The 19,043-nt window shown below is 44.4% G+C and overlaps 3 protein-coding genes across 3 annotated transcripts; 1 reads left to right on the top strand and 2 right to left on the bottom strand.

The window, feature by feature from the left end:
* Positions 1–151: 151 nt before the first annotated feature.
* Positions 152–6,551, bottom strand: LOC127343896 (transcription factor VOZ1). Its single transcript, XM_051370089.2, has 4 exons — positions 6,174–6,551; positions 5,808–6,092; positions 1,212–1,737; positions 152–1,123 (listed from the first exon to the last, which is right to left on the bottom strand). Exons 1-4 carry the CDS (start codon positions 6,393–6,395, stop codon positions 513–515), a joined length of 1,644 nt encoding a protein of 547 aa, XP_051226049.1. The 5' UTR covers positions 6,396–6,551; the 3' UTR covers positions 152–512.
* A 2,835-nt stretch (positions 6,552–9,386) lies between these two features.
* Positions 9,387–13,452, top strand: LOC127343897 (uncharacterized). Its single transcript, XM_051370090.1, has 7 exons — positions 9,387–9,721; positions 10,274–10,501; positions 10,832–10,905; positions 11,422–11,581; positions 12,293–12,412; positions 12,494–12,602; positions 13,075–13,452. The coding sequence occupies exons 1-7, from the start codon at positions 9,494–9,496 to the stop codon at positions 13,254–13,256; spliced, it is 1,101 nt and encodes a 366-aa protein (XP_051226050.1). The 5' UTR covers positions 9,387–9,493; the 3' UTR covers positions 13,257–13,452.
* Positions 13,453–13,968: 516 nt separating this feature from the next.
* On the bottom strand, positions 13,969–16,501 carry LOC127343898 (OPA3-like protein). Its single transcript, XM_051370091.2, has 4 exons — positions 16,232–16,501; positions 15,069–15,203; positions 14,760–14,846; positions 13,969–14,381 (listed from the first exon to the last, which is right to left on the bottom strand). The coding sequence occupies exons 1-4, from the start codon at positions 16,358–16,360 to the stop codon at positions 14,205–14,207; spliced, it is 528 nt and encodes a 175-aa protein (XP_051226051.1). The 5' UTR covers positions 16,361–16,501; the 3' UTR covers positions 13,969–14,204.
* Between the last annotated feature and the right edge of the window lie 2,542 nt (positions 16,502–19,043).

Below are 19,043 nucleotides of genomic sequence, written 5' to 3'. Positions count from 1 at the left end.
CGTGCAGAAGTTTGTGTCGATCAGTCAATGGTGGTTGCTGACGCTATGTTTATCCTACAGTAAAGCGATTCACAGCCATGTTAAATATCAGAATGCACTTTTTTTTTCTAGAGGTTGTAAACTTGTAATCACAGATGAATGACGACAAACATGAGTGAAACCTATAAGTTCAGCAGCAGGTTAATGCCTTGAAAGGCCACCAACATTTCATCAAGATTCAGAATGTATCGCGCATATGCAACACAACAGATAAATAGAGCCATCAAATGGCTCGTGTCTACCAAGGAGACTACTGTCAGGACACTAAACTATAGCAGTATATATGACACTGATTGCAGAGCAGCCATTAGGGATGATGCATCCCTTGCCTCAAAGAGATATTTCCTGTAGATTTTTGGCCCATTACAATTAGAATTATGGGGGGTCATTGCCAATAGAGTAGAGACCCCTTAATTACAGCTGATACTGTTAGAACTTGCGGGCGAAAATATGCCACAAGTTGAAAATGTTTATCATGCCCCGTCATTCGGGTTCCAATAGAAGTCATTTCTTTCTGTCGAGTAACCATATGGAAGATGAGGTCCATAAACAACATTGCCATTCAAAAATGTCATCTGGTGGTCCACTTGTGACATTGCCTGGTAAGCGTTTGGAACATTAGCTTGAACTGTGTTGTTTTGAACTGAGTAGATATTCGTATCAACCTCCTTTGCCCTGGCACGGGCAGTCCGTTTGTTTTCCACAGGACTCTCTGCACTCAGTCTACCCATTTGCTGCTGGATTTCATTCAGCGGATTACAGGCTAATTTTGATTTTGCACTCTTCTTTGCATCTGAAGACTTGAATTCAAGACGGTATAAGGCAAAGGCGTCACAATCATTGATCTCATATTCATAGAGGTGCCATTCATAGCTGCTGGATGGTTGTGGATCCATGTAATAGGATCTCTTCAGACCCCCAAACTCTTTCATCACCTGCTTCCTGGATTCATGCCAACCACGGCCGTTATAATCTGGCAATGACCTTTGCTTCCGGCTACCACTGTGAAACGCCGTTCTTGGTTTGTCAAAGAAAAGCCATTCTCTAATAGATTCACCTTCGAAAATGTAAAGATCAAAAAGTTCTGCAATGATACAATGAACCAACAGTTAGAACGTACTTATCAGTACCAATACAGGTGTAAAAACGTGAGTTATGCAGCAACAGCTTACCAGGTGCATTCCAAGGGGACTTTGTAGTTGCAGCCCCTTCACAAACAGGAATACCGACTTGCTTTCCTAGGGTTTTTGCACCAAGAGCAGCAAACAAAGGGCCATCTTTTAGGTCAATGCCTCTGGGACGGATCACAGGCATTGTGCCTGGAGGGCCCTCTTCCTTCACAGCCAATTCAGCATGATACATGCTGCAATAATCTTGCCATCTTTCCGATCCTTGAGCAGGCCGAGGGCAGTCCCAGAGAGCGCATTTTGGCCGGAGGAATGCAGCAGGTTCTGGAGACATTGTTGTGAGCAAGTCTGACATGTGATGGAAAACATCTCCAGCACTCTGCCCATAGTTGTTCATATCAAGATACGCATTAGGGGGTAACTCTTGTTGAAAATTGAACTGTGGATATTCCTGGTGACATATTCCTTCCAGGTTATTGAGGATTTCTGGATTGGATCCAGGAAGGTTTATCTTGTAATCATCGTCATACAGAAAATCCTCAACTGTAAGTTCCTGGTTCACATAGTACATCTGGAAGGACATGGAAGTTGTTCGTTAAATTAGCTCAGTCCATCGGAAGTAAAATTGAAGAAATGTAAGGGACAAAAAGATAAATTGACAAGCAACATTCATGGACACGGTCAGCTTCTAGAATAAGCATTCATTGCACGGAGCATCCAAAGACCTGGCGCCGGGCCTACACAAGACCTAACGTAGAAAGCATAGAACAGTGGCAGCTGTTCCGAATAATGCAAGATGGATTGATGATTCCCTTCTCCAGGACATTACTATCCTATGTCGCAGGTAGCACACATGACTAATTCCAGGGCTAAGGGATAAGATTGTGTGGCGCCTCACCCTGCGCAGCAAGTACACAACAAAATCGATGTATAGGATGAACTTATTTGGTTCTATTCAAACAAAACCAAAACCACATCAGGCGGCCATGGTACAATTAAAGGGAATTTTCTACATTTGGTAGCTCGTGCGAAAAAGGATCTTGACATCTGATACTTTTGCAAAAGAAGTGCCGCAATGAGAAAGAAGTCCAAATGACCCCCTTATCTATTGAATTTGGGGCGCTAACCCCCCTTATGTTTCATCTGGGCCATTTAACCCCCACAAGTATCCAAAACCAGTCAAATTACCCCCTTGGACGATGTGGGCTGTTTTGATAGCGGTTTAGTCCACCGTGGATAGCGGTTTCGGCTACATGGCTGGTCTAATTATCCCCAACTATTGGTTGACTTCTATTCCCCTTCCTCCTCCGTCCTCGTCCCCAGTCGCCTGCTCCACCGATTCCGACGCGTTCATGCTCCTGAGCAGCTGAGCTCCGCCAGCTTGCCGAAGCTCATTCGGATCGAGCCGGAGAAAGAGAGAGAGTTGTTCTACACCTCGATCTGGATGGCGCTCATGCCCTGCAATCTCTTGCGGTATCGCCCGGTGAGGTCGTTCGTGGAGACTTTGAGGTCGGTGAGGTTGCCGAGCCGGCCGAGAGACGGCGGGATGGAGCCAACGAGGTTGCAGCCGGCGAGCCAGAGCACGCACAGCGCGGCTAGGCTGCCGAGCTCGGTCGGCACGGGTCCAACGCGAACGGGTTGTAGGGGAGGTGAGCTCCCGGAGCGTGGCGACGCCGGCGAGGAAGGCCGGGACTTGCCGCTGAGCAGATTGCCGGCAAGGCGTGGCGTCACTGGTTCCAGTCTGCGAGCGGACCGTCAGGCAGGGTAAGCGCGCGATTTACGTCGAGTATGTAGAGGCCGTCCTGGTTCATGCCGTGGAACAGCGTTGCTAGCAGGCTGGCATTGGGCGCGACGGCGAGCAGGAGGATGTGGAGGAAGGCGTCCATGGTGTTCTTTGTCTGCGCGCGAGAGGTGTGTGTCGTAAACCGCTACCAAAACAGCCCATCAACGCTTGGGGGGTAATTTGACTGGTTTTAGATACTTGTGGGGGTCAAATGACCCAGTTGAAACATAGGGGTGGTTAGTGCCCCAAACACAATAGTTAGGGGGGTTATTTAGACTTCTTTCGCCGCAATGAGTACTTCTCCCCGCCGTGTCGCAGATATCTGGAAACTGCCACCCTTTGTGAGTGAAGCTTGGTAAGTCAAGATTGGCAGTGGGGTTTTACAATCAGGGTCACCAGGATTCAGTCTGGACATCTGGGATTGGGAACTTGATCCTCTTGCGGCTCATGAGTAGCAGATAGAGGCGGTCTAAAAAGGGAAAGTCTGGCGACCTTACAATACAGGATATTTGGACAGAAAGAAGCTGAAGAGTTCGTCAAAACAAGAAACCTCTATGCAAGATCTTCTATCATGCCTAAGACGGGAGACAGAAAGCTGGAATCCTGCAGGTACCTTTACCTCTGAAATATAGCCTTCGGTGATTTGATTTGATCAGCTACTAGACACAGTAACTGTGGGTGTAACGTTACTAGAGGGCTGAAGCTGTTCCTTGTCCATGTAGACCTTCTCGTTGCTTTTGGTTTGCAGTTTTTCCTACCCATAACAAACTTAAGTAGTAACTACTACTTCAACAAAAACTTTGACCTGTGCTTATTGCATGTGCCCTGATGCTGAAATTTACTATAAAGCAGTAAATATCAAAAGAATAAAAACATCAGCAGGAGCCTTTACGATGTTAAGGAGGCACATAAACTGCAGAAAAGGAAATCAAAATGGATAATATCCAAATTAAAAAGGAAAACAAAGCATCCCTACACCATAGGATACTTGAAGGTCTACGTCTTTTCCTCCAAACACACTACAAATCATCTGAACAGAACTAAACAATCATATCCCACCAATACATGCACCAATAATTGTCTGAACTAAACCCAATGGCAGAAGCAATCATGAACAATTTCAGGTAACTCCAGCTACGCAATTCTTGAACAAGAAAGCAAAGTATTCATGTGCACCATCGGAAGGCTTTTGTTTTCTTCTCCATTTGTCTTTGCACACTAAATTACATTATGAACCAGTTTAACTAACCAGCATTTAGATCCCAACTATAAAAGCAACCTTCGATGATATCAGGTTATAATCGTAATTTACTAAAGCCATATGGAGCCAGTAGTCTGGCTAAATGGAGCATGGATCATAGGATCAGACCTACAGCTCAGCGGCTCTGTGGTATGCACGAATCTATAAAATCATGACCCATTTTGAAAAAAACTGGGCTAATTACTGGAAACCAACAATGGTTGAATAAAAAAATGTAGATTCTTGTTGTCGTTGAACTTATATTTCCTTGAGGACATTCCGTTAGCACCTTTGGCAACAAATAGAAACCAAACAAGGCAAATTAGTTCACATGCATCAAACATGCACTGAACTTATCTGAATATGTGGCAACCGATATCACCAACCTTTCATGAACAAGATAAACACACACATATTGGTACCTTTATTAGCAACAACATGCTGTTTGATGTGAGGATTGAAGTCCTTCAAATTTTCTGAAACACCAGACGCATAACCAAGGAAATAAAAGTCTATAAACTGAACTCAAGTTTCCAACAATACACAATGACTGATCTAAAAAAAAATACAAAATGACTGGTGCCTCCCATTATTCCTAGTTCACATTAAACTACCTCTCAATTGCAGTTTTCCCCTCAAGGGGCTCAGGTGCAGATAATGGCTGGGTGGCTGTTACACTACCAAAGGGTGGTACAATGGTGGAGTTTAGTGCCTTGCTATGTTTACCCTTAGTTCAAAGGTGAAATGTATTGCCAAATAACCGAAAATTTCCTCTTAAGTTATGAATTTGACCACAGAAGCCCAAAATGCTTGCACGGACATGATTTATATGATGGCATTGAAGATGACTACTACATATAGAACATAACTACATAAGTTGGACAAAGGAAAGGATAACTGGAACTATGTAACTCGTGGAGCGAGATATTGTCCATTATGGTTGAAAATCAAAGATTTCTACCTTAAAATAAAGTGATAAGCCAATAAGAAATAATAGGACTGGTCTGCAGTATCACTGCAATAAAATTAACTACATGAGCTAAATCACAAAAGGCACTAGCAGAAAAGGAACCATAAGTAGCCGGAGCCTCATTGAAGCGATTTCTCCATATCGGTGTTGCATCACACACCTTGATTTTCCTCCCAACTTGCAACATTCCTTAGATTATACAGAAAATGCTCCCCGAACTGAATGCACCTAGCAAGATCGATATGCACATCCTCTACAGACCTTCATGTTAATCCGAAATTGTATGTTCCTGATTCTAATGAGCTGGTGAGGATAGATAATCCATGCCATTCCCCACGAAGGTAGAAGGAAATGCAGAAAACCACATCAAATGACCAACTGGATGGGCAGGGAAGTTGGTAGCAGGCCACACACACTATGTACAACTAAAAGCACGCAACTATACTAGAGACATCCAACGATCACACACACAGTCACACTCAACCACAGAGCCGGACTAACTAGGTAGAGGAGCTATAGCAGACACCTTGGTGGGCTACAAAAACAACCATAGGTTTCGCGGTAGCGATATGGAGAAATTAACTCAACCATTCTGCCAAGCCAATAATGGAGACTGAGATTTCCTTGAGGAAACTATCGCTGCACTACCTGATCGTGGAACACGGCAGTAGCAGGAGGCAGCACCCCTCCAGCAGTGGCGATAGCTCCCTGGGCCTGAGGCAGCGAGGGCGGCACCGTCACGGGATCCGCAAGCGGCTCCTCGTTGGGCTCCGGCTTCATGTCCTCCTGGCCCCCCTGCTCGCGCTTAAGGGCCTGATTCGCGGGGGGCGGGGGCTGCTGCTCGACGAGCTTGCTGGTGGCGTCGTCCTCCTCCTCCTCCTCGGCCTTGGCCAGCCGCGGCGCCCCGGGCGGCGGATCCTCCCGGTTGTTGCCCTGCCGCCCACCACCACAGCCACCGGATCAAACACCGACGCGATAAATAAACAGAAAAGGCTGGAGCGGGTGAAGGGGAACCTGGAGGGAGGATGCGGGGGAGGGGACGCTGAGCTCGGCGCGCCACTCGCGGAGCATCTGGTGGAGCTGCTCCTCGAGGACGACGGCGTCGGTGGAGCGCGCCTCCTTGCGCGCGTACTGCAGGCCGGAGAACATGTCCTGCAGGTCGTCGACGCGGGTCTTGGCCCGCGCGCGGAACTGCTGGTGCCGCGCCGACCCCGGCCGCGACGACCCCTTCCGCATCGCCGCCGATCGGCGGCGCGCCGGCGCGGCGGAGTGTAGTGGATGGGAGTCGTGCGTCGCCTTCGCTCCTCCTCCCTTGGCGGCTTTGCGGCAGGAGGAGAGAGATGCTGGTGTATTTTTCGCGTGCGTGCTGCGCCCCACTTTGCTGGGTCGGCTCGGCTCGGAAAGAAAAGCGACGGCCGCGGCTAAAAGGGGGCGGCGGGGGCGGGTGGAATGGGCCCACCGGAGCAGATAGGCAGGAATCCAGGACTCGTCGTCAAAGTCGACAGCGAGCGTCGTGCAGTAACAGTAGTCTCCCTGTGCTCTTCCATTCTTCTTTGGCTACTAAAATAATTTGGCGCATTGTTGTGTGTTTACACATCATCGTCTCCCAGGCAGCGATCCTTGACCCTCGTCGTGTCTCGGCGATGAGATTCCTCTCCTCTCGTCTTGGATCGTTGCTCTTTTTCTCTCGTCTGGTGGCTTTGTCGAACAATCAAGGACGATGGAGGTAGGCACTTGAAAGATTCTTGCTGTCTCCAACCCTTCATGACGTTACAAACTTACAATGAGCGTTGATGACATTTGCAGATAAAAGGAAATAAAAGGGGAAAATCCTCGATGATATTTGGAGGATATGATATCATGGGCATCCGAGAAAAAAGGTTCTAGATATATTACATTTTTCCGCGGTGTTATTGCGCGTTAGGTCAGAGACCATCGATTGTAGTGTTGCATCCATTTTGATTTGAGATGTTCTTAGCCTAACACCAGGACGGTGTTCTACACTAATTTGCAAAATTGGGATTTTTTTTTGGATTGATGGAATATTAAATATATGGATAAAAACACGATTAAAATGAAAAAAGGTTAGCATTACTTTGCATTTAGATGGTGCACAAATAAACGTAGAAATATGAAAAAGGGTGCGATGTTTGAGCACGAGTTGAGTTTCCTACGGAATCAAGTCAATAGGTATTACATTCCAGTCAAACTTGGATGATCCAATCCCGTGATCGAAAGGATGCATAGGGGAATTGCTTGCCAATTTGAATACTTTAAGGCATCATTTGATTCATATGACTTTATAGAAAACAATATAGGATGCTTATTCCTATAGGAAGTTGCACTGTAGCAGCATTTGATTCAATACACAAATAAAATTGAAGAGATTTTCCTTTTTAACAACGACTCACAAGCAAAATATGGGAAAGAAACAGTTCAGTCAAACTATTTTTTCTTCATTACTCCCTCTTTTTTTATTAGTTCACGTTTTGGGATTTTTCAAAGTCAAATATTACAAAGTTTGACTAAAAATATAGAGAGAAATATCAACAACTATAATACCAAATATATATAGTATGCAAATATAGGTTATGGAGATTTTAATACTATAACTTTTACATTGTGAATGTTAATATTTTTTCACAAATATTCAAGCAAACTTTACAAACTTTGACTTTGACTAAACCCAAAACACGGACTAATTATGAACCGAGGGAGTACTTTGTTTTGCAGTTGCATGCCTACCATAGTCCTATAACTATTTATATTTATTCGTTTTGAGATCCTATGAATCAAATGAGGCTTGCGTCTTTGTTTCAAAAGTTTCTCATAGGAACTCTGTAGCATTGGGATCCTCTATGCTGGTTGTTTGATTTGTATGATTGAAACAGACATAAATTTTCTTCTAACGATTGCTTTGTACTACATTTGATAGGAAAGCTCGCATCCACTCAGATCTTATGCCAAAAATCCAATGGTTTTTGTATGACACAATTAGACAAACCAACATACCAATAGGATTCATTCAATGGCCATGACACTACAATCCCGAGTTTTTCTTATTCATGTGTTTTCGAAACTTGCGAGCAAAGAATCCTTAAGTCTTCCTACCAAGATCATACAACCCAAAGAGTCATGAAATCTCTTCTGGACAAGTGATCCTTTGTACCCCGTCTCTATTTTTTAAAAAAGTGTTTTTTCACATTATTAATTCGCTTGAGCTTGATGGAGTTTGTTTTCCCCTAAATGATTGAACTACCATTTTATTTTGAATGTATTGAACTACCATCTACTCTTTCCACTCGGATTTAGAAGACACATGTACATTTCGGGTCCAACTTTGACAAACAACTTCGGGTTTACAAGTTCTTGTATACATTTGGGGCAAACTACTTGATCGATAAAACCTTAATCTATGTGACTCATAGAATTCAAATAATTTTAATGGCTTATTTTTTATTTAAAAAGTCTAAGCTCCGTGAGGGCCTCCAAAACTGAACAAAGTGAGTAAGGCACGCTTCAGATGACTTGATAATTAATTTGAGGCCCCTTCGTGAGTATAAAAAATTATTTCCTCCAGTAACAGTCAATCTTTTGTAGGAAATCACGATAGCTACAAGCATGGAGACTAGAGCGTTGTTTTACTAAAAAGAATCCTAGAGATCGCCATGGAGGCTTCCAAGCGGGAACATGCCATTTTTCACCCATGGTGCTGATGACGAGGGCGCTAAACTCCTAGCGTGCGATCGTCCGTTACGGCGAGTGGTGCTGGATACGGATATCTCTGGGTTGTGACAAAGCTAGGAAATGAGGAACGAGATATATAAGTATTTCTATGACCCTCTCGTCAAGGAAATAAAGCTTCTCCTCAAAGGTTTTGATGATGGCTCGGTTCGTGCGGTGCGAAGAACTGCAAATGGTTGTTGCACATGTGTTAGCGAAAGAACCTTGTATGGATGTTTCGGTGATTTGACATAACCGCAGCGCTTTTTCTATAAGAAAATCCCAGAGCCGTGGAAAGACCGATCGACGGTCGCGATGTGTCCTTTCTCCGGCACGGCCACCCCTGGTTGTGAGCCGGACACATCGCGCCCACCTCGCCCGTCCGTCCCACGCCGCGGCGTGCCCGCAGCCCGCTCGAGCCACGTCTGCCCGCATGACGACACGCTAAGCCTCACTCGCGCTGTCCCCACATGTCATCCTCACCAACATACTTAACCCTCTCCCTACCTCCCTCGTCTCCTTCTCAATCTCCGGTCTCCCTGCCGACCGAGGAGGGCGTCGCCATTGCCACCTCTCACTCGCTCATCACTAGGGCCTAGGATCTCGCCGCGATGTGGTGGAGGGCGGCGGCCAGGGCTCGCCGGCGGATCGCGGGGACGCGGCCGGCGTCCACGGCGGCGGGCGCGGGGGCGGAGAGGATCAGCCGCGCCGTGGTCGTGCCGCGGTTCGGCGGGCCCGAGGTGCTGGAGCTGAGGCAGGGGGTGCCCGTGCCCGATCTGAAGCCCGGGGAGGTGCTCGTGCGCGCGCGCGCCGTCTCCATCAACCCCCTCGACCTGCGAGTGAGCACTCCATTTTGGATACCCCCTCCCCCTCCTTGGGATTTAATGGAAGGAATTTGTCGGGCGAAATATTGTTCACACTATTTTTTTTGTTTCTGAAATGTTATTCACAAATATTTTTTGTTTCTGAAATGTTGGGAATTGAGATTAGCTTTGAGGGGGTGCTGGAGCTCTTTAATTGGAAAATATGAGAATGGCTTGGACCGTTGGGCGTCTGGTTTACCTGAACCTAACACATTTTGGGAAACAAAATCCATCATGGCATTTGCTACTGAACAGAGTGAGGCTTACTGCTACGTGAATGAAAGATCACTATGATATGTACATTGGACTTATATATAACTGTTGTTTTCCAAAAGACACATATTGTGTGCTCTGCCTATCAGAAAATGTCCTGTTAGAAGACTGAAATTTAGTAAACAGTCAGATAGACTGGCGCCGAAATAAATTTAGTTATACTGCAGATGAGATGTGTTATTCTCTTCTCAGAATAATGAACCCGATTTCAATTGTCTGAGTGTTTACTTGCTAAAAAGTAGTATCTATCTGCAGATGCGCTCTGGTTATGGCCGCTGCATATTCGAGCCACTCCTACCTCTGATCATCGGCCGGGACATCAGTGGTGAAGTTGCAGCTACAGGGACCTCTGTGTCGTCATTTTCCATTGGGCAGGAAGTGTATGGTGCATTGCATCCAACAGCTATCAGAGGGACATGTGCTGATTATGCGGTTCTTTCGCAGGATGAGCTTACTCCTAAACCATCTACGCTCACCCACGTGGTAGGAGTTCTTGGAATAATTTCCTTTGCATCCTAGCATTCCTTTAAAAGTCTAATTTCAGGAGTATTTTCAGTTTGTCCACCTAGATTATAATACTATCTTGTCTTGAGCATACCTTCCTTCTCAGTTTCTAATATATATAAGTTATCCAATTCAAGGATGTACATGTGATAGTTTGAGCAAAGAGTCAGTGTTATTTCTTATGTTAGTATTGGAGGGAAGAATATTCTTCTTTCTTAAGTTGATGAGTGAAGGCTTTGTTTTTTGTCCGCGTTGCTTGCTTGTCAAAAAGGCTCCTTACAAGTTGCTAAACCTTTTTCTGTATTACAGGAGGCTAGTGCAATTCCGTTTGCTGCGTTGACTGCATGGCGTGCTTTACATGGTACTGCTGGAATTTCTGAAGGGTATGTCCTGTTATACTCAGTTTTTTTTAGATGGTATACTCCTCAGTTTGATAGCACAGATAGGAAGGTGCCTTTGTTGCTGTTTCCTATTGTTTGGTTGACTTACTGAAAAATCTAGAATTGGCTTTGCGAGTTATATTTTCAATTTATTGCAATAAATTGGCTAGGCGCATTCACAGTTTGTATGCAATAGGTTGATTTATTATTTGTGCTGAATTGGCTCTGGCAGTTATATTTGGCTCCTCCTGTTTTGCGTATTCAGACGCCAGCCATAAGCATGCTACTTTCAAAAGTTTATTCATGGAAAATTTAGGAATATTTGCAATTGTTTGTTACATTTTGCGTTACACTTCCTTTTCCTTTTGATCGTTCTGAAAACCAATCTGTTAGTTAGGCCAACTGCATGCGCTCAAGCTTGTCATTGTCAGCATTACCATCTATATTTGATTAAGTGCAAGCATCTGGAAGTTATTTTGTCCATTCATATGAACTGAATGCAATCAATTTCTGTTTTAGACAAAGAGTGCTTGTGATTGGCGGAGGAGGAGCGGTTGGCCTATCGGCTGTTCAGCTTGCAGTAGCAGCAGGGTGTAGTGTTTCTGCTACCTGTGGAGCCCAAAGTATTGAGCAAGTTTTGGCGGCTGGTGCTGAAAAAGCTATTGATTACACCACTGAGGTGAAAATCCTTCAGAAGTCAGAACTCTTGACCTTATATTTATTTACAATAATGATGTAGTGAAGCTATTGATCTTCAGTATTTTGACCTCCTCAACATAGGCAAGTCATCATGTCACTGTAGTTTAATTGTTGTGTGAGTCAATAAGTTAATGCATAAATGGAGAAAAGGGAAGTCAGAATCACCAGTTTGATCCATAGTGCTGAACTGCTGAACACAAAGAAGTGTCATCATCTTTTTTTTTTTTATGCTGAATCTTCCATTTCTCTTACGAGGCTACAAATTTGCAATACTACATTTGCAATTTAGCAGGATGTGGCTTGCGTGTGTGGCTTTACTTGGGTTTAGTGCTACTGCTGTTTCTTTCCTTGCATTAAAATAAACTGGAGCAGGACAGTACTTGCAGATTTATCGGGCCATACTCTTGGTGCCCACTGCCCAGTAGTTCTTTGTGTAGCCTTGAGCTATTACCAACTCCATCTGTCTACATAATCTGATATATAAGTATGACATAAGATTGGAACTCCTTAGCTATTCTCCCTTGCTGACAAACCAGTTAAGAACTTTATGTCAGGGGCAAGAATCTTGTCTGCAGTTTGATGAAATTATTAAGCCACCGCTACCCATATATGTTGAGTTTCTTTTCAAGAAATTCCCTACCATTGAATACTATTTTCTCATATTGTTCATGTTTTATGTTGTACATCACAGGATACTGAATCAGCAGTTACCGGAAAGTTTGATGCTGTGTTAGATACTATAGGAGTACCTGAAACTGAAAGAAGCGGCATTAATCTTCTGAGGAGAGGTGGACATTATATGACCCTTCAGGTAATCAATCTGCAATGCTCAATTTTTCTGCGGTTTCTTTTGTTTCTCCTTTCCTGAATGTTTTTCTTTTTCCGTGATTAGGGAGAAGCAGCTGCACTAGCAGACAGATACGGATTAATTGTGGGACTTCCTGCTGCTACTGCTGCTTTACTAAACAAACAGATGCAGTATCGTTGTTCTCATGGAATAGGTAAAGAGCTTCATTTTGCCATACATATTTTGATCAATCCGAATAATTTATTTTCAGAACTTGTGATGCCTGATGACTGGGAGGGGGAGGGGGCTACTTTACTATATGTAGTGAGGGTAACTGCTCATAAAACCGTGAGGCCATCAATCCCAACGAATAAGCAGATTGCTGCCAACTAGAACTTGGTAGTAATGGGCCAGGAAAATGCTGTTTTAGCAAGAAAAGAAAGCTGACAAGAAATAAAAAATGCTTTCTATTGTCGAGTTACAAAGACAACCAGGATTTGGGTGTGCATCATTGCATATGCATCTTCGTTTTTCAATGATCCATAGGTGTCACTCTTCAAGATTTGCGATGTTTTTTTTATGAGTGCAATACTTTAGAGAAGCCTTTTAGCTACAAGTCTAGGTAGCATACATACCATAATTTATGTAAGATTTTCTTAACTGTGTTGTTCCCATCCAATTTTCAGAATATTGTTGGACTTACATGAGAGCTGACCCTGAAGGTCTTCATGAGATCCAGAGGCTGTCTGGAGCTGGAAAATTACAGATACCCGTGGAGAAGACTTTTCCTATCAGTCAAGTAAAAGCAGCTCATGAGGCCAAGGAGAAAAGGCTGGTGCCTGGCAAGGTGGTTCTAGAGTTCGACTAGCTTTAACAGGATTTTGCCCGACAGGCACAGAAGGACTGAACGTATCTTAATTGTATGAAGTTTTTTTGTTCTTTGAAATTTAAGCCGCTTTGATGCTCTAAATTTTCTTGTTCTCTAGATCCAGGTCATCATATCAGAATTTAGTGTAAATGCAGTAAATAATGATATGCAATACGGAAAGACTTGTTTCAAAGTATCACGATCATTATTTCTGATGCATTTTTTCCTTCAGTCGGAATACGTTTGAACTTTAGACATAAAGGTGGCATATATATGTGTGAACCAGAAAAGATTAGTCCCATGATTAGAACATAAAGCAGCAAATCCGAGGAATGATGAAGGCGACTACATCACCCTTTGGCCTTTGTGCTGAAACAGTTAGCTTAGCACGATGCATGTATATTGTATATTTGTATTTGTACTGTAGAAGCTATTGGAGCGACAGTTGTGATCTTTGAAGCTGCATCAAGTCACATCTCTTTCGTAGTGCATATACATTCCCCGGTGAGAAACTGGCTTCCTGACAAGTTCCTCAATGTTGGTTCCGTTCTATAATCAGCTAGTAGCTCAATACCAAACCATTACCACGTTACACCATGAAAAACACTTCCATGCCACAAACAATGCTGTGTTCACGAGGGAAGAAATTACCACTTCAGTTAGTAACCTAGATAGAGCAACGTTTAGTTGGTCTCTAAAATACCAGAACTCCGAACACGAAGCGACTACAATTCCAGGCATCTTATATCGATCAGGAATCTCATCGTCTATTGAACAGCTCCAACATCACACCAAAACTCTCCAGACCTCTCGGGACACTATTCACATCACGCGCAGTCTAAGACATTCACCCATTGAACCGACACGATCGAGTCATGCAAGTAGCTAACTACAGTCTACAGAGGCAATCTGCGTATGTCATTTCAGAAAGCAGCGTTGCCATGGCAGCTAAACAGCTGTGGGTTGCTGAGTACCACCACCTTGTGCTGCTGGCTGCGCAAGGCTGAAGTTGAGGAGCTTTGGGAAAACCCACCCCCCACCCCCTGTCCGCATCTCCATCTCATCAAGCTTCTGCATCATGATCTGCTTTTCCATGTCGAGTTCGTCCAACCTTTTCTTTATCGCCTGCCATTTTGAAACACGAGCAGATGATTATCTGAAGAATAATCGAGAAGATTACAGGGAATGATCAAAATCAACTGCCATCAAGTTTGTTTTGTCTCTTAGACGTGGAGTATACAGTTTGTGTTACTCAGATCCTGTCAATGGTCATGTAAGCGCAGGATAAATGAACTGCACAGATGTACTCTACATCTGAATTCAGAGACTAGAGTCCCTGAACACACTACTAGTTTCTTAAGCAGTTTTGCTCGTCATATTATCCTATAAATATCATGGCCAACATTTAAAACATGGAAGTGCGCTAACATTGATTTCTACATGACAACATTTTGATTGTTTCAGACTAATAAAAAACGAGAACAACGGAACCAATCATCTTACCTCCAGTTCCTGCTTACGGATCTCTTCTTTTCTGGCTTCTGACCTAGCACTTCTTTGCACCTCATAGATTATGGCAGCACAAGCGGCCTAAAGTATCACGTGAGAACTCATGTTAGGTGTAATCATCTGCTATCACACAATCAAATATTTATATAGGGTCTAAAGAATAAGGACAAAGATTACAACAGACAGCAAATTCTACAGTTGTTGGATATTAAGTTGTTCCATATGCATTAAATGAAACTGTTAAATAAATTTCTATGAAGATCTATCTATCTCAGTCAGAGCATGAAAGTCAAGAATACTTACCGAGAAAACGAACAGTTCACCGAGAAGATCTGCGGCAGATTGGATAGCTTTCTCCTCATTCAGGGGCCGAATGTGAATGTCAAGTGCACGTCCATGAAGTCGCCTCTGCATATTTGTTGCTAAACGATGGTTTGCCTGAAAACAGTATGTCACACACCTTGTCAGTACAAAAGCCACATAGTAAGATCCAAACTGAACTGAAGATCTGTTTACTACTCCGTGCAAGAGGACTGGGGCACATCAAAATTATAATTCTCTCAACAGAACAGTAAGAGGAAAAGAACAGCCAACTTGCCACTGAAATAGGACAAAATTGTTACCCAGTTACTCTATGAGTAAACCTGAACCATAGCAAATTCAGAAGCCTTTTCGAGTTCAGATTCAAGAAGCAACGCGGCATTTTGATGGTAACGATCATTGCAATATATAACAGCACACAGTGTTGCACAATGCACATCACCAATCATTCTGAACTGCTGCAAGACTATATATAGGGCATCATTTGAAATTGTGGTCTGTCATTGCTTAGATATATAATCCTCTTGTGAGTTGTGATAGCTGAAGAAAAAACAACTCAAGTAACTCTTGCCATCAGATCAGCTTGCGGCAACAATGCGGATCAATGTACATTTGCAGTTGCAGGAATCAAATTTTGCGAAACGACATTGCAAGTGATTTGATGCAAAACTGAAGCATGTGTGCACAAGAACAATCTATTCTAGTATTATCATAATTCGCCAAAAATCACCAAAGTCTATTACTTCTGCAACATCCCTCATGTCCTGAGGCCCTCATCACAGAACACGGAGAACTAAATCGCCGATTCCACACATATCGGACCAATGCTATATATTAGCAACAAATTAACCGAGGCCATCATGCTTTCCTCTTAAGCATTTCATCATCCACGTCCCCTGCTTGAAATCGTAAACGAAGATGCCCAACAAGCACGGAAGAAACGTCCGCTCCAACATCCCGAATCGTACTGGATATGAACTATCGAGCAGCCCAAACTTGGGGACAGCAACAAGAACCACCCGGTAGAAGTAGAACCCCAACGTACGTACTTACGCGCGGCCATCCAAACATCGCAAAGGAAAAGGGGATCGAATGCGTACGGACGAGTTTTCATAGGCGGATAAAACATCGGAGGCGAGGGTCACCTGCGCGAGGCCGATGATGAATCCGCGGAACTTGGGGTGGACGCCGGCGTGGTGCTTGAGGCGGCCGGCGATGGGCTTGCTCAGCGTCCGGAACGCGAGCGAGCCGAGCTTCACCAGCGGCAGCACCATGGCGTCCTCCTGTCGGGCTGCCGGTGCTCGAGAAGTGGGGGGAGAAGAGAAGATGCGGCGGGCGCCGGCGCGTGGCGGAGTTTGTTGCTACTTTTCTTGGAGAGGAAGGAGAGGGAACTCTCTCGGTAGGGGGCGTAGAAAGAGTGGCAGCAGCCGTTCGCTTATTGTACAAGTCGGTCGCTAATTTGATTTCCCGTGTCCAATGCTAACTAACTACAGGAAAAACAAAACAATTGTCAAGCGTTCAGATTTGAATCCAGCGACCACTACAATTTTATTGGAAGACGGAGACCTACACCAAACCAAGCTGCCGCTAGAAGAAAAATCCGGCGTCACGAGATGCACTAGTGGAAAACAGGCCTTTTATCCGGGTGGTTAGGGCCTTTTGTCGCGGGCGGCCAGCCGCGACAAGCAAGGCGCGATAAAAGGGAGGCCTTTTATCCCGGGTCGCTTACGACCCGCGACATAAGGTCCACCACGTGGCAGCCGCGGGGCGCGCAGGGCACAGGCCCTTTTGTCGCGGGCGGTATTACCACCCGCGACAAAAGGCCCTCTACGTGGCGCGCGCACAACGCTGCTGCTTTAGGGTTTGAGGGGTGCAGCTCCCTCCCCCCGCCACCGACCGCCTGTTATTTCATTTTTTTCGTTCGAAAATAAAAGTTGCATATATTTGTGCGCTACTAGAAGTTGTACACGTTTATTCATTATATATATATATATAGATCGATCAAACAAATATTGGAAGCAGAAGTCGATTCCCCTTACACATATTCATAGATTCCCTACATATATACATGGAGCTCACGATCGACAAACGGTACTAACGACCGTCTACTTGGAGGTAGAGCATCTATTTGGACTAAACAAGCCTTTGTTGTTTATTACTTCTCTAACCAAAAGTCCCGCCAGTTCCTCCGCGATTCCTAGTGCGTGTTCCTTTGGTTGGAGTCTGTCCCGCATGAAGTCGACCTATATACGAAAATGAGATGAGTATGACTATATCAGTCTTGATAACGAAATATTGATGATAATAAATAAAGTTGTGAATGTTATTGCTTACGTCGAATTTATTTTGGTTCTGCTTCTCAGTGGTTAACATGCGAATGGACTCGCAAACGTAGTATCCACATAGATTCGTCCCTTGTGGCTGCTGGGGGCACGGTACAGGATTAAATGTTAGCTTCTTTGCAAAGGTAATCTCCTTATGAACATTCTTCAAAGCTTGCCAAGCCCTGCCAGGCAAAAGAATGATTGAATGAGTGGATAATTAATTGATATCTCACGAAAGATAAAGCGCGGCGATGAAGGAAATTACACTTGGAGCAATCTCGCAAGTCCCGGAACCCGTCCGTGCCTCTACTCGGTGGGTCTTTTACTTCAACTATTCCCTTATCAGGTTGAATGTCTAGTAGAATCAAGTGGAAGCTGCACATGTTATGCATATACGTCAGGAATTACACTTAACATCGAGTAAGAAAAATTGAATGTGCATAAAAGATCATTAAGACTCTCACTCGTAGTTGTAAGGAAACAATATTGAATCACAGAAATATTGCTCCCCCAAAAACCTTAGTAGGTTTCCTCCCGTTTCTTCGCGTTTATGCTTCACCGTTTCAACATGTATTTTATCTGGGTCAACAAACCCAACATTGATAATATTATTACTTTTGCATTCACTGATCTTCACCGCATAAGAGAACCCATAAGATATAATGAGTATATATATGCAATGAAAACGAACATGAACTGAATGAAAATGAACTTATATATAGTTAACAACTTACAAGCAATAGCAACTCATGAGAGATTTGTCGAGGGCTTCTAGATTGAATAACTGCCAGAGTTCATTCATCTCAATATGGATCTCCTCCTTTCGGTAGTAATATTCCCATGGTATACTCGCCACGATGTACATTATGTTCTCCTTGCATGCATCAAGGTACCACTGATGCAAATTCCGCATATGTGTTGGCGCTTTATGCAGCTGCTCTCTGCTGACCAAGTCGGCCCCGTAGACAAATTTAGGAGCTATATCAGCGAGTGGGTATTGCAAAGATTCTGTTGCAGACAGCAATTCCTCCACGGTAACTGAACAAGCAGCCGCTAGCCTTGCAGCTTCTTCCATATCGATACCACCATGATGTTCCTGGTACAGCTTGGGAACATTAAGCACTTTGAGTGCTGGGATCGATTGTTTGGGCTGAGCACCGAGGAGGGGAACTTCCTTTCTCTGTTTGCCTTTTGTCGTTTGCTTGGCCTTGAGGGGTGCACTTGTTGAACTTGACTTTTTCTCATCTGCACTTCTAGCTGATGATTTGCTCGTGCCAGCAATGTCCTTCTCCTTAGCCTTTTCATCCTTCTTTTGGTCAATTACCTTCGCAAGAGTGCGTGTATAGTCATCCTTCTTCTCGTGTAACTCATACTGCGAGGGTGTGTTCGTAAAACTAGTAGCATATTCTATTTGCTTCTCTCGTGTATGGCTCGGCGCTGGAGGTTTTGGCTTATGGAAATGATCATAGTTGTGTTTCGCAACAGCGACCGCATTTTCCTCGACAGTAAGATCCCAAGGACGGGGGGGAGGAACCTTTGGTACTTTTGGGAGGGGCGACTTCTTGCGGACAGGACTCTTGAAACGCTTCCGGCTGGGTGCATTCCGAGTCTTAGTGGGCGGAGGCGGCGGCGC

Source organism: Lolium perenne, chromosome 3 (genome assembly GCF_019359855.2).
Source record: "Lolium perenne isolate Kyuss_39 chromosome 3, Kyuss_2.0, whole genome shotgun sequence".
NCBI lineage: Eukaryota > Viridiplantae > Streptophyta > Magnoliopsida > Poales > Poaceae > Lolium > Lolium perenne.
This window is presented reverse-complemented; position numbering and strand designations above follow the sequence as displayed.